Raw genomic sequence first — 14,893 nt, 5'->3', positions numbered from 1 at the left:
TTAGAAGACTATTGAAGTAGTCAATAGCAGATAACTTTTTGTTGTCCACAGATGCCATGTTGTTGGCAGTATGCATGAGAACACTGCCTGCCTGCCTTTTTGGATTTTTTTTTTTTTAAGATTGATTTATTTATTTGACAGAGACACAGCGAGAGAGGGAACACAAGCAGGGGGAGTTGGGAGAGGGAGAAGCAGGCTTCCCGCTGAGCAGGGAGCCTGATATGGGGCTGGATCCCAGGATCCCGGGATCACGACCCGAACCGAACCGAAGGCAGACGCCCAACGACCGAGCCATCCAGGCGCCCCTGGATTTTTTTTTTAAAGTTTTTATTAATGTAAGTAATCTCTACACCCAGTGTGGGGCTCGAACTTACAACTCTGAGATCAAGAGTTGCATGCTCTTCCGACTGAGCCAGCCAGGTGCCCCTCCTTTGGATTTTTTATTCAGAAAGTGTTTGTTGAGAACTTGTTATTTTCTGGGCTCTAGAACTCCACCAGAGACAGCTGTGGCCCTCCGTCTGGAGCCAGAGTTGGGCCTCCTTTGAGCTGAGAGGAGGGAATTAGGGGCTCTCAGGCAGGACTGGGGTTGAGGAAGGTGGGAGGAAAGTGTACCCAAAGGGAGACTGGCACAAAGTGGTAAGGAGAAGACCTCTGTGGAAGATGGCTTTCCCTTCCTACTTTTTTTTTTTTTAAGATTTATTTTAGAGAGCATGTGCAAGAGAGTTGGGGGAGGGGCAGAGGGAGAGAGAAACCTAAGCAGACTCCCTGCTGAGTGCGGGGGCTGGATTCCAGGACCCTGAGATCATGACCTGAGCCCAAACCAAGAGTCAGACACCTAACCAACTGTGCCACCCAGGCGCTCTTCTCCCTTTTGTATTTTTAAGATAAGCAAAAGGCTCTGTTGCTCCAGCAAGACTATGCCCTCCCAGAGCAAGACCATGCCCTCCCAGAGTGTGCAGTTATCAAACAAAACAATTAATGATCAGATTTGATCACATATATAATCACTGTTGTGCAGCATGATAATTAGGTGCAGGAAGTTTACCTAACTTACCATAACTAGTAACCTAGACAACCAGATTGCACTTGTTCTTGTCTGCCTACTTTTATTTTTTATTCATTTTTTAGTTTTTTTAAAGATTTTATTCATTTGAGAGAGAGAGAGAGCGCACATGAGAGGGGGGAGGGTCAGAGGGAGAAGCAGACTCCCCGCTGAGCAGGGAGCCCGATGCAGGACTCGATCCCGGGACTCCAAGATCATGACCTGAGCCGAAGGCAGTGGCTTAACAAACTGAGCCACCCAGGCACCCGTCTGCCTACTTTTAATTTCACATGCAAGCAGCATGTGGGACCTGCAGTCTTCAGTTGCCTGGGGTATGTCTTCTGCATGGCCACATGCACCTCCACCTGTCTAGAGGCTCTGGGACCTTTTACTCTGCCCTGTTTCCTGCATTGGGTGGCCCTCAGCTCCCATCCAGCTCCCTGTTCTCTCAGCAGTCTGCGTGCTGAGTGGCCCAGGATAAATCTTGGCTCTCAGGGTCCCCAAGGACATAGAGCTGAGATGTTCTTTCTTAAAAGTCTGTAAAAAGAGGTCAGCGTGGACAAGCTGGTGTGGGGCTTATTCTGCAGTCGACAAAGTCTACCTTGGCCCCTTGGTAAAAGAACGCAGGATGCATAGCTGGGCAGCCTTACATCAACTCTGTGGTCTGTCCCATTTTACTTTGTTCATGTTGTTCCTTGATCTAGAGGCCCTTCCTCTCTTACCCAAACGCTGTCTGTCTTTGAGGGTCCTGGGTAAGCCCTCTCTTCTCCAGGAAGCCTCTCTGAATACTCTTCTCTCCAGGTGATGACCACCTACCTTCACATTCTGGACTTAACATTAATGAACTGCACAGTTCATCATTATTATTGGAGATGAGAGTATATCTGATTTGGAGATAAGAGGTCCCATTTTCTATATATTCTGGGTTGTTTTTTTTTCCAGCATATTGAGATATAATTGACAAGTAAATTACAATATATTTGAAGTGTACAGTATGGTCTATAATTATGGATTTCCACAATTGAATCCACATCCATCACCTCACATATTCTTTTGTAATAATGCTTAAAAGCTACACTTCTCAGCAAATTTCGATTATGTAGTAAATTATTATTAACTCTAGTCACCATGCTGTTCATTAGGTCCTCAGGCCTTAATTGTCACTGAAAATTTGTACCCTTTTACCAACCTCTCCCTATTGTCCCCACCTTCAGCCCCTGGCAACCACCATTCTACTCTGTTTCTATGACTTAAATCTTTATTTTTAAACTTTTATTTTTTTAAAGAATTTATTTGACAGAGCACAGGTAGGCAGAGTGGTAGGTAGAGGGAGAGGGAGAAGCAGGCTCCTCATTGAGCAGGGAGCCAACGTGGGGCTCGATCCCAGGATGACCTGAGCCAAAGGCAGATGCTTAACCGACTGAGCCACCCAGGCACCCCTTAAATCTTTTTCTCAGGTTCCACATACAAGTGATACCATGTATATCTTTGCCTGGTTCATTTCACTTTCTGCTCTTTATTTTCTAAGCATTCTAGGACAACATCAATTAAGCCTCTATTAAAATACATCCTTCTCTCACTTTGTCTGTCAAATAAATAAATAAAATCTTTAAAAAAGGGGGGGGCCTGGGTGGCTCAGTCATTAAGCGTCTGCCTTCGGCTCAGGTCATGATCCTAGGGTCCTGGGATCGAGCCGCACATCGGGCTCCCTGCTCAGTGGGCAGCCTGCTTCTCCCTCTCCCACTTGCCCTGCTTGTGGTCCTTCTCTCGCTTTGTCTCTGTCAAATAAATAAATAAAATTTTTTAAAAAGCCTCTATCAAAATACAAATGTAATAATATCTAATATTTAGTGCTTACCATGTGGTAGGCACTGTGCTATAAAAGCCTTACTACCTTCCCTGTTCTCACTTAATCCTTCCTATCATTAATCCCACTGTATAAAAGCTAAATCTAAAGGCGTGAAGGTTCAGAAAAAGCATGCCGAGCAAGCCATTTATTATAATATCTGAAAAGATAAAGAAAATGTAATTACAAGCCTAGAAGAAACTCAGGATTTATACCAACATACTAGCAATGAGTTTATCTGTGGGGTGAGATGGAGATAGGTTATTTTTTTAAATTTTTATTGTTATGTTAATCACCATACATTACATCATTAGTTTTTGATGTAGTGTTCCATGTTTCATTGTTTGCATAACACCCAGTGCTCCACGCAGAATGTGTCCTCTTTAATACCCGTCACCAGGCTAACCCATCCCCCCACCCTCCTCCCCTCTAGAACCCTCAGTTTGTTTTTCAGAGTCCATCGTCTCTCACGGTTTGTGTCTCTCACGGTTTGTCTCTCACGGTTTGTCTCCCCCTCCGACTTACTCCCCTTCATTCTTCCCCTCCTGCTGTCTTCTTTTTCTTTTTTCTTAACATATGTTGCATTATTTGTTTCAGAAGTACAGATCTGTGATTCAACAGTCTTGCACAATTCACAGCGCTCACCATAGCACATACCCTCCCCAATGTCTATCACCCAGCCACCCCATCCCTCCCACCCCCCAACACTCCAGCAACACTCAGTTTGTTTCCTGAGATTAAGAATTCTTCATATCAGTGAGGTCATATGATACATGTCTTTCTCTGATTGACTTATTTCACTCCGCATAACACCCTCCAGTTCCATCTATGTCGTTGCAAATGGCAAGATCTCATTCCTTTTGATGGCTGCATAATATTCCATTGTGTATATATACCACATCTTCTTTATCCATTCATCTGTCGATGGACATCTTGGCTCTTTCCACAGTTTGGCTATTGTGGACATTGCTGCTATAAACATTGGGGTGCACGTACCCCTTCGGATCCCTACATTTGTATCTTTGTGGTAAATACCCAGTAGTGCAATTGCTGGATCGTATGGTAGCTCTATTTTCAACTGTTTGAGGAACCTCCATACTGTTTTCCAGAGTGGTTGCACCAGCTTGCATTCCCACCAACAGTGTAGGAGGGTTCCCCTTTCTCCGCATCCCCGCCAACACCTGTTGTTTCCTGACTTGTTAATTTTAGCCATTCTGACTGGTGTGAGGTGGTGTCTCATTGAGGTTTTGATTTCGATTTCCCTGATGCCGAGCGATGTTGAGCACTTTTTCATGTGTCTGTTGGCCATTTGGATGTCTTCTTTGGCAAAATGTCTGTTCATGTCTTCTGCCCCTTTCTTGATTGGATTATTCTTTGGGTGTTGAGTTTGATAAGTTCTTTATAGATTTTGGATACTCGCCCTTTATCTGTTATGTCATTTGCAAATATTTTCTCCCATTCTGTCGGTTGTCTTTTGGTTTTGTGGACTGTTTCTTTTGCTGTGCAAAAGCTTTTTATCTTGATGAAATCCCAATAGTTCGTTTTTGCCCTTGCTTCCCTTGCCTTTGGTGATGTTTCTAGGAAGAAGTTGCTGCAGCTGAGGTCGAAGAGGTTGCTACCCATGTTCTCCTTTAGGATTTTGATGGACTCCTGTCTCACATTTAGGTCTTTCAACCATTTGGAGTCTATTTTTGTGTGTGGTGTAAGGAAATGGTCCAGTTTCATTCTTCTGCATGTGGCTGTCCAATTTTCCCAACACCATTTGTTGAAGAGACTATCTTTTTTCCACTGGACATTCTTTCCTGCTTTGTCAAAGATTAGTTGACCATAGAGTTGAGGGTCCATTTCTGGGCTCTCGATTCTGTTCCATTGATCTATGTGTCTGTTCTTGTGCCAGTCCCATACTGCCTTGATGATGACAGCTTTGTAATAGAGCTGGAAGTCTGGAATTGTGATGCCACCAGCTTTGCTTTTCTTTTTCAATATTCCTCTGGCTATTCGGGGTCTCTTCTGGTTCCATACAAATTTTAGGATTATTTGTTCCATTTCTTTGAAAAAAGTGGATGGTATTTTGATGGGGATTGCATTGAATGTGTCGATTGCTCTAGGTAGCATTGACATCTTCACAATGTTTGTTCTTCCAATCCATGAGTGTGGAATGTTTTTCCATTTCTTTGTGTCTTCTTTAATTTCTTTCATGAGTATTTTATAATTTTCTGAGTACAGATCCTTTGCCTCTTTAGTTAAATTTATTCCTAGGTATCTTATGGTTTTGGGTGCAATTGTGAATGGGATCAGCTCCTTGATTTGTCTCTCTTCTGTCTTGTTGTTGGTGTATAGGAATGCCACTGATTTCTGTGCAGTGATTTTATATCCTGGCACTTGACTGAATTCCTATATGAGTTCTAGCAGTTTTGGGGTGGAGTCTTTTGGGTTTTCCACATACAGTATTGTATCATCTGCAAAGAGTGAGAGTTTGACTTCCTCTTTGCCGATTTGGATGCCTTTGATTTCTTTTTGTTGTCTGATTGCTGTGGCTAGGACTTTTAATACTATGTTGAATAGCAGTGGTGAGAGTGGACATCCCTGCCACGTTCCTGACCTTAGGGGAAAAGCTCTCAGCTTTTCCCCATTGAGAATGATATTCGCTGAAGGTTTTTCATAGATGGCTTTTATGATATTGAGGTATGTACCCTCTATCCCTATACTCTGAAGAGTTTTGATCAAGAAAGGATGCTGTACTTTGTCAAATGCTCTTTCTGCATCTATTGAGAGGATCCTATGATTCTTGTTCTTTCTTTTGTTAATGTATTGTATCACGTTAATTGATTTGTGGATGTTGCACCAACCTTGCAGCCCAAGGATAAATCCCACTTGGTCATGGTGAATAATCCTTTTAATGTACTGTTGGATCCTATTGGCTAGTATTTTGATGAGAATTTTTGCATCCATGTTCATCAAGGATATTGGTCTGTAATTCTTTTTGATGGGGGTCTTTGTCTGGTTTTGGGATCAAGGCAATGCTGGCCTCATAAAATGAGTTTGGAAGTTTTCCTTCCATTTCTATTTTTTTGGAACAGTTTCAGGAGAATAGGTATTAATTCTTCTTTAAATGTCTGATAGAATTCCCCTGGGAAGCCATCTGGCCCTGGGCTTTTGTTTGTTGGGAGAATTTTGATGACTGCTTCAATTTCCTTAGGGGTTATAGGTCTGTTCAGGTTTTCTATTTCTTCCTGGTTCAATTTTGGTAGTTGATACATCTCTAAGAATGCACCCATTTCTTCCAGGCTATCTAATTTGCTGGCATAGAGTTGCTCATAATATGTTCTTCTAATTGTTTGTATTTCTTTGTTGTTGGTTGTGATCTCTCCTCTTTCATTCATGATTTTGTTGATTTGGGTCATTTCTCTTTTCTTTTTGATCAGTCTGGCCAGGGGTTTATCAATCTTGTTAATTCTTTCACAGAACCAGCTCCTAGTTTCGTTGATCTGTCCTACTGTTCTTTTGGTTTCTATTTCATTAATTTCTGCTCTGATCTTTATGATTTCTCTTCTCCTCCTGGGTTTAGGCTTTATTTGCTGTTCTTTCTCCAGCTCCTTTAGGTGTAGGGTTAGGTTGTGTATTTGAGACCCCAAGGCTTGTATTGCTATATACTTTTCTCTCAGGACTGCCTTTGCTGTATCCCAAAGATTTTGAATAGTTGTGTTTTCATTTTCATTGGTTTCCATGAATTTTTTTAATTCTTCTTTAATTTCCTGGTTGACCCATTCATTCTTTAGTAGGATGCTCTTTAGCCTCCATGTCTTTGAGTTCTTTCCGACTTTCCTCTTGTGATTGAGTTCCAGTTTCAAAGCATTGTGGTCTGAAAATATGCAGGGAATAATCCCAATCTTTTGGTACCGGTTGAGACCTGATTTGTGACCTAGGATGTGATCTATTCTGGAGAATGTTCCATGGGCACTAGAGAAGAATGTGTATTCCGTTGCTTTGGGATGGAATGTTCTGAATATGTCTGTGAAGTCCATTTGGTCCAGTGTGTCATTTAAAGTCTTTATTTCCTAGTTGATCTTTTGCTTAGATGATCTGTCCATTTCAGTCAGGGGGGTGTTAAAGTCCCCCACTATTATTGTATTGTTGTCAATGTGTTTCTTTGCTTTTGTTATAATTGCCTCATATAATTGGCTGCTCCCATGTTCGGGGCATAGATATTTACAATTGTTAGATCTTCTTGTTGGATAGACCCTTTAAGTAGGATATAGTGTCCTTCTTCATCTCTTATTACAGTCTTTGTTTTAAAATCTAATTTGTCTGATATAAGAATTGCCACCCCAGCTTTCTTTTGGTGTCCATTAGCATGGTAAATGGTTTTGTACCCCTCACTTTCAATCTGGGGGTGTCTTTGGGTCTAAAATGAGTCTCTTGCAGACAACATATTGATGGGTCTTGTTTTTTAATCCAATCTGATAGCCTGTGTCTTTTGATTGGGGCATTTAGCCCATTTACATTCAGGGTAACTATTGAAAGGTATGAATTTAGTGCCATTGTATTGCCTGTAAGGTGACTGTGACTGTATATTGTCTGTGTTCCTTTCTGATCTATGCTGCTTTTAGGCTCTCTCTTTGCTTAGAGGACCCCTTTCAATATTTCTTGTAGGGCTGGTTTCGTGTTTGCAAATTCCTTTAGTTTTTGTTTGTCTTGGAAGCTTTTTATCTCTCCTTCAATTTTCAGTGATAGCCTAGCTGGATATAGTATTCTTGGCTGCATATTTTTCTCGTTTAGTGCTCTGAAGATATCATGCCAGTCCTTTCTGGCCTGCCAGGTCTCTGTGGATAGGTCTGTTGCCAGTCTAATATTTCTACCATTGTAGGTTACATATCTCTTCTCCCGAGCTGCTTTCAGGATTTTCTCTTTGTCTCTGAGACTCGTAAGTTTTACTATTAGATGTCGGGGTGTTGACCTATTTTTATTGATTTTGAGAGGGGTTCTCTGAGCCTCCTGGATTTTGATGCCTGTTTCCTTCCTCACATTAGGGAAGTTCTCTGCTATTATTTGCTCCAATATACCTTCTGCCCCTCTCTCTCCTTCTTCTTCTTCTGGGATCCCAGTTATTTTAATGTTGTTTCGTCTTATGGTATCGCTTATCTCTCGAATTCTGCCCTCATGATCCTGTAGTTGTTTCTCTCTCTTTTTCTCAGCCTCTTTATTTTCCATCATTTGGTCTTCTATATCACTGATTCTCTCTTCTGCCTCATTTATCCTAGCAGTCAGTGCCCCCATTTTTGATTGCACCTCATGAATAGCCTTTTTGATTTCAACTTGGTTAGATTTTAGTTCTTTTATTTCTCCAGAAAGCGTTTCTCTAATAACTTCCACGCTTTTTTCAAGCCCAGCTAGTATCTTTAAAGTCATGATTCTGAACTCTAGGTCCGACATCGTACTAATGTCCGTATTGAGTAGGTCCCTGGCTGATGGTACTACCTCTTGTTCTTTTTGCTGAGGTGATTTTTTTCGTCTTGTCATTTTGTCCAGAGGAGAACAGATGAATGAGAGAACAAAATGCTAACAGGTTAACAACGTCCCTAGCAAATATACTCTATACAAATCAGAAAAGACCTGAAACCAGGGGAAAAGAAAGGGAAAGAAAGAAAAAAGAAAGAGAAAAAAGAAAAAAAAGAAAAAGACAAAAACAAAATACAAAAAAACCCAGAATATGATCAAATATGATCAGGCTAGTGCGTAGATCAGTGCCACACACTAGAGTTTGGGTGTATTTTGGTCTGTTAGAAAAAAGTGCTTCTTAAAATTTCAAAGGAAGAAAGACATATATGTACAAAATAAGGGTTGATACAATGAAGGGATGGAAGATGACTGTAAAGATGAAAATTATAAAAGATTTTATAAAAGGAATTGATAAGGTAGGAAGTTGTTTGAAAAAAGAAAGAAGATTTAAAAAAAGAAGAATGTGATCAGGCAGGAGACTAGAACAGAGCCATACGCTAGTGATTTAGGGTATATTTTGATCTGTTAGAAGAAACTGTATCTCAAAATTTTAAAGTGAGAACAACTTATTATATATATATGCCAAAAATAAGGGTAACTAGTATGAAGCGATAAAATATGACTCTAAAAATGAAAAATAAAAAATGTTTTGTTTTAAAGAAGGGATTGATAAGATGTTGGTTGAAAAAGGGGAAAAAAATTTAAAAAAGAACAGTTAAAAAATTAACTTTGAAAAACTAATGAATCATGGTAAAAAAGCTATGAATTCTCTGTGCAGTATTCCCCTAGCTCTGGAGTTCTACTGTTCTCCTTGATCGGTAAACTTGGTCTTGGCTGGCTGTTCGTGCTGATCTTCTGGGGGAGGGGCCTGTTGCCGTGGTTCCCAAATGTCTTTGCCGGAGGCGGAATTGCCCCGCCCCTGTCAGTCCAGGCTAAGGAAGCTGCTCGGGTTTGCTCTCAGGAGCTTTTTTTCACTGCAAGCTCTGGTACAGCTTTGGAGGACCAGGGTGAAAATGGTGGCCTCCCAATCTCCACCCGGAGGAGCTGAGAACTCAGGGCCCCACTCCTCAGTGCGCTCCCAGAGAAAAGCAGTCACTCCCGTCTCCCCGGTCTCCGGCCGCACTCCGTGCTCACCCGGCCTGTGACTGAGCGTTTCTATCTCTGGCACCCGACCCCGTGTGGAGTCTCCAAACCCAGCAGATCCCTGCGGTGCGTTCCCGCGCCGCTCCTCCCCGGGGAGGAAGGGGAGTCTCCCGGCTCTGCCGCTTGTTAGGTCCTGCTGGAGGAGCAGTGGCCCGACTGGGCCGTGGATCACAGTTTATGGCAACCCCGAGCTGAGAGCCCGGGCCTCGGCTCTGTCTCTGCAGCTGGCTTCCCTGCGCCGATACCTGGGAGCTCTGCTGCACTCAGGCACCCTCGGTTTTTTCTGTGACCCCGAGGGTCCTGAGACCACACTGTCCCGCGAGGGTTCCACCCCCCGCTTAGCCACTGGAGCGACGTCCCTCAGCGGAGACGGCTTCTAAAAGTTCCGATTTTGTGCTCCGCGGCTCTATCACTTGCCGGAAGTGGCCGATGGAGGCCCCCTCCCCCACCGTCTATCCTCCCGAACAATCGCCTCGGATTCACTTCTCCGCACGTCCTACCTTCCAGTAAGTGGTCGCTTCTCTGTTCAGAGAGTTGTTGCTACTCTCTTCTTCGATCTCCTGTTGAGTTCGTAGGTGTTCAGAATGGTTTGATCCCTATCCAGCTGAATTCCTGAGACCAGACGAAATCCAGGTCTCCTACTCCTCCGCCATCTTGCTTCACCCCCTGGAGGTAGGTTTTTATTTTCTTTATACCTTCGAAGGACCATTACTTGTACTTTTTGTCCCCCTAGACTCCTGTTTCTGGGTGGATCATGTAGAAAATGCTCCATAAGTAGATACTGGTGGAAGTAGAAAATGAAGGTCTCTTCTTTCCTTGGCTTGATTGAGTAGCTCTGGTTTTGTAAGTTCCTTTAGTAGCTGGTGCGACTGTGCTGCTGTTCATCTGGAAAGTTCCCCAGATGGGCTGCTCCTGTGCACTGCCAGATAGAGGCCTCCGGGGGTGGGAGGTTAGCTTGTCTTGCGGGACTCTGTTTCCCTGGCTGACGAAGGCTTGGCCCTGGCAGCAGCACTGGGAACTGACTGGCTAGCTTGTTTTATTTCCTTCAGCCCGACAGAGTCAGGGGTAGGCTGGGGCCGGTCTCCTTGTGGTGACTCCATGTACCGCTTGTCTAGTGCCTTTCGGGCTGCTCTGTGCACAAGGCTGGCCTGCCGGTGACAGCTGGGACGGGCCAGCCCAGATGCCCTTGCTGCCCGACTCAGAGCCACAGTACCCGCCGCTTCTTGTTTTTGTTCTAAGTTTTATCTGTGATGTTATTTTGTATTTTACGTAACTTTTAATTTTGTTATAATTTCAAACATACAGAAGAGTTGTAAGAATGGTACAAAGAACTCTTGCGTACCTTTTATCCAAATTCACCACCAGCCTTTTGCCTCATTTGCTTTTACTTGGTATGTCCTCCCTCTCTCTCTCTCTATTACGTATATGCACGCACACACACATTCTGAGCCATTTTACAGTAACTTGCAGACAGTGTGCTCCTTTACTTTTAAAAACTTCAGGATACAGTTCCTAAAACAAAGACATTCTCGCACATAATTACAGTACAATTTATAAAAATCAGCAGGTTCAATATCATTATGATGCTATTACTTAATCCACTGTCCATATTCAGATTTTGTCCATGCTCAGATAATGGTCCCAGTAATGGCAGAGCTTTATTTTTTAAAGAAAACACTCTAAGGCACGTGGGTGACTCCTCCATTATATTGGCTCAGATGAGAGCAGCACCAGCAGGTGTTTGGGGGAAGTGGCACCATGGGTGCCACATCACCAGCTCCTTGTGTCTCCTCAGGACCAGAAGAGTGAGCGCGCAGGAATCACACTCGGCAACGATGTCAGCGGAACCAGAGACTGCGGAGGGGGTCGATGAGTCGGAGAAAAAGAGCTCTGGGGCCTCAGAGAAAGAGAACCACACCAGGTGAGTGGTGGGGGCTGGCTGTGTTGAGTCCTGTGGGCTTAGGGCGCCGGGGTGTGGTTGGGGTCGTGTTGTGCTGCTGCAGCTGCCCAGGACACCTGATTGGGACTGCAGAGAGGAATAGCACACAGCACCCTGGGCTGCTTGAGCATTCTCCCCCTTTGTTCCCAAGGAAGCAGGTCAGGCACTGCTAGGAGTGCTGAGGAATGGAATTTGATGGTATTTCTGATCCTTTTTTCTTCTTAAAACCCTAAGTGTTTTGTTTTCTGTGCTGAAAAAGGGTCATTAGGCAAAACTGGCACCTTGACCAGTGTTTTCCGCTCCTTAGAATGTGGGAGTAGCTCTAACTCCAGGGATTTTTCTTACTGGGTAGGGACAGTTCATGCTAAGCCTCAAGTTACCAAAGCCTGTTCTTCATTGTTCTTATTCTCGTTGTAGCCCTGTCACTGACAAAGTGCTTTTTTATATCTTGAAATAATTGCTAATAATAAATGATTCTACTAAAGAAGCCAGCAGAGGGAGGGTGGGCCATGAAGGACCAAGTTTTTGTCACTCTGGTGGATAGATTGTGTGGACCGCGTGAGCTGCTACCCGGTGTGTCCATCTTTAGGGTCATGCGTTGTTTGCCTTGTCGTGTACTGGCTGTGGCACCTATCAGCGCAACTGCATCCTGTGTCATTTTAAGTGATACAGACCTGCGTCCTGGCTCCAACTGCCTTGGCCCGTCTCATTCTGATCCTAACCTGGGCCCAGCCCCATGTAGTCCTGAAAAGGCTGTGGATGGAAAGTGGGAGGAAGGCAGCAAGGCTGCCTTGGGACAGCCACTGTGAGTCCATCACAGCAGCACGGATTCTGCCAGACACGTTCCCCAAGGCTGGCTGCTCCCTGGAGAAGCCAGCAAACGCTGTGGTGGGATTAGAGGTATGTGTTTCCTTAGGCACTAGGTGGCCACAGAGGCAAAGCATTGTTATTTGGGTGGTTCATAGATACACGGACACTGTTAAGGAGTAGGCCACAGTCATCCCCCTTGTTACCCAAGTCCTTGGGGCCAACTCACATCTGCCTGCTCTCTGGCAAGACCCTGTATTGATGCTGGAGTGGAGTTTCTGAGCAGCTTCTGCCTCCAGCTCAGTAGGGGGACACCCTGAGACGAGAAAGGGCTAATTCATACATGCATGTGCACGCGCGCACACACACACACACACACACCCCTCCCCGCATCTCCACAGGATGGCTGACCTCTCTGAGCTCCTGAAGGAAGGGACCAAGGAAGCACATGACCGGGCAGAAAACACCCAGTTTGTCAAGGACTTCTTGAAAGGCAACATAAGGAAGGAGCTGTTTAAGGTTGGTGTCCTTGGTTGTGGATAGGGTCAGGTTGGGGCCCTTAGTCCCATGAGGAAGATCCCCTTGGAACTACTCGGAGGTGGAAGCTGGGCCTTTCTCTACCCATTCTCCACTCTTTTGACATCAGATTGTGGTTTTCACGAAGTTTAAATAGAAGAGCATAGTGGTGTAGTGTGCAGGAAGCAGAGGTATCCATGTTCCTAAGAATTCACCATGTCAGTCCTTTAAGGAACATGAAAGTTTCCTGAGTGTGTGAAATAATTCACTATAAAAATGGGCTTCTGGGGAATTGGGGTGATGGGGGCACACTGCTGGAGCCTTCACTTGTGGCTCCTCAGACGCGGGGGCAGGTGGGCTCAGGAAATGTGCTTGCTGGTCAAGGCTGACAGCCCTATCCCATGGTCTCCCCCATTGCCCTGAACAGCTGGCCACTACTGCACTTTACTTCACATATTCAGCCCTTGAGGAAGAAATGGAGCGCAACAAGGACCACCCAGCGTTTGCCCCCTTGTACTTCCCCACGGAGCTACACCGGAAGGAGGCACTGACCAAGGACATGGAGTATTTCTTTGGTGAGGACTGGGGGGAGAAGGTGCAGTGCTCTGAGGCTGCTCAAAAGTACGTGGAGCGGATCCACTATGTGGGGCAGAATGAGCCGGAGCTGCTGGTGGCCCATGCCTACACCCGCTACATGGGGGACCTCTCAGGGGGCCAGGTGCTGAAGAAGGTGGCCCAGCGGGCCCTGAAACTCCCCAGCACAGGAGAAGGGACCCAGTTCTATCTCTTTGAGAACGTGGACAATGCACAACAGTTCAAGCAGTTGTACCGGGCTAGGATGAATGCCTTGGACCTGAACCTGAAGACCAAAGAGAGGATTGTGGAGGAGGCCAATAGGGCCTTTGAGTACAACATGCAGGTATTGCTGGGGCTCATGGGGCGGGGGGGTGCTCTGATGGTGGGCGCCAATCCAGAGCTGCCTGAACGGGCGTCAGTGCATTAGGCCAGATGAGCTGTAGCCTGCCAGAGAGAAAGTGGAAGGACCAAATAGGCCACAGAGGGCATGAGCCCAGCGGTGGCTCCACTTTGTTTGACAGACAGCCTGTGTGTTTTTGCTTTGGGAAGGGCGAGGCCCTAGCACAGAGGGTTTTGGGAAAATGAAGCTGTCTCCCTCTCTCTGCCCATAGGATTCTGGTCTTGAGTGGATTTCCTCCTTTTTAGCGAGGGTTCTGAAAAGCCCCACTTGATAAGTTCATGGAGAGAACCAAGGAGAGTGAGAAGCAGAACTCCGTTTACAAGTAGCCTTTAGATGGGGCCAAGCCTGGGGAGGCTGATTCCATCCCTGGAACCCAGGCCAGCCCTCAGCACCAGGAGAGTGGCCGTGGCTGGGGGGAGTGAAGCACCGGCCCCAGTGCAGGCCCACTGGCTTAGTCTGACATTAGCAAGCCTCCAAGGGCCACTTAGGATGGGTCAGCCCTGGTGGGGCCTCAGTTTTCACATGTTCTTCTCTGTCATTCTTGCTAAAAATACCTAGCCACTGAAAATGGCATAGTGCCAGTGCTCACAGGGTGTTTTGGGGCAGCACTTTTGTTCTCTCCTCATTGTTTCTGCCCTGGTAGTTTCAGCTGTGGGCTGTGTTGTCTGGTCAGTGCCCAGGGAAGAGCCACCACAGTCAGCAGCAGTGGGATGCTGAGCATAGGTGTGGTCACACCTCTCAGAGCTTGGGCCAGAGAGAAGTGTTGGGTTGGTGTGGCTGTCCTTGCTGCTGATTGGGGCTGCTCACTTACTGGTTTGCCCTCCTGAGCAAGTCTCACCAGTTCTAGCTCCCTCTGCATGGGGGAAGAAAGAGATTTTTCTCCGAAAGCAGAGTGGACACAGTCAAGTGATGGCTGTTCATCCCCTGCCCCTGCAGATATTTGATGAACTGGACCAGGCTGGCTCCTTGTTGGCCAAAGAGACCCTGGAGGACGGGCTCCCCGTGCACGATGGGAAAGGAGATGTGCGTAAATGCCCCTACTATGCTGCTAAATCAGACAGAGGTAGGTCTTGCCTGTCCTGAACTCTCCTCCCGGGGTGGGTTGTGTCCATGTTCCCCACTGAT

General features: G+C 45.5%; 1 protein-coding gene across 3 annotated transcripts in view; it reads left to right on the top strand.

The window, feature by feature from the left end:
• Positions 1–14,893, top strand: part of HMOX2 (heme oxygenase 2) — a 36,304-nt gene that overhangs the window by 20,667 nt on the left and 744 nt on the right. For 2 of the 3 annotated variants that reach the window (XM_025859043.2, XM_025859044.2), the window contains exons 2-5: positions 11,326–11,451; positions 12,678–12,795; positions 13,220–13,711; positions 14,705–14,831. In XM_025859043.2, coding sequence (XP_025714828.1) covers positions 11,366–11,451; positions 12,678–12,795; positions 13,220–13,711; positions 14,705–14,831 — 823 coding nt within the window. In that variant the 5' untranslated portion in view covers positions 11,326–11,365. Of the gene's footprint in view, positions 1–10,105; positions 10,203–11,325; positions 11,452–12,677; positions 12,796–13,219; positions 13,712–14,704; positions 14,832–14,893 lie in introns of all 3 variants that reach the window. The other variant, XM_073899579.1, reaches the window with a different exon arrangement.

Source organism: Callorhinus ursinus, unplaced genomic scaffold, assembly GCF_003265705.2.
Source record: "Callorhinus ursinus isolate GAN/ISIS: 27379988/994484 unplaced genomic scaffold, GSC_fseal_2.0 scaffold13, whole genome shotgun sequence".
Classification (NCBI taxonomy): Eukaryota; Metazoa; Chordata; class Mammalia; order Carnivora; family Otariidae; genus Callorhinus; species Callorhinus ursinus.
The sequence above is the reverse complement of the archived record's forward strand: the minus strand, read 5'-3'. Positions and strand labels throughout refer to the sequence as shown.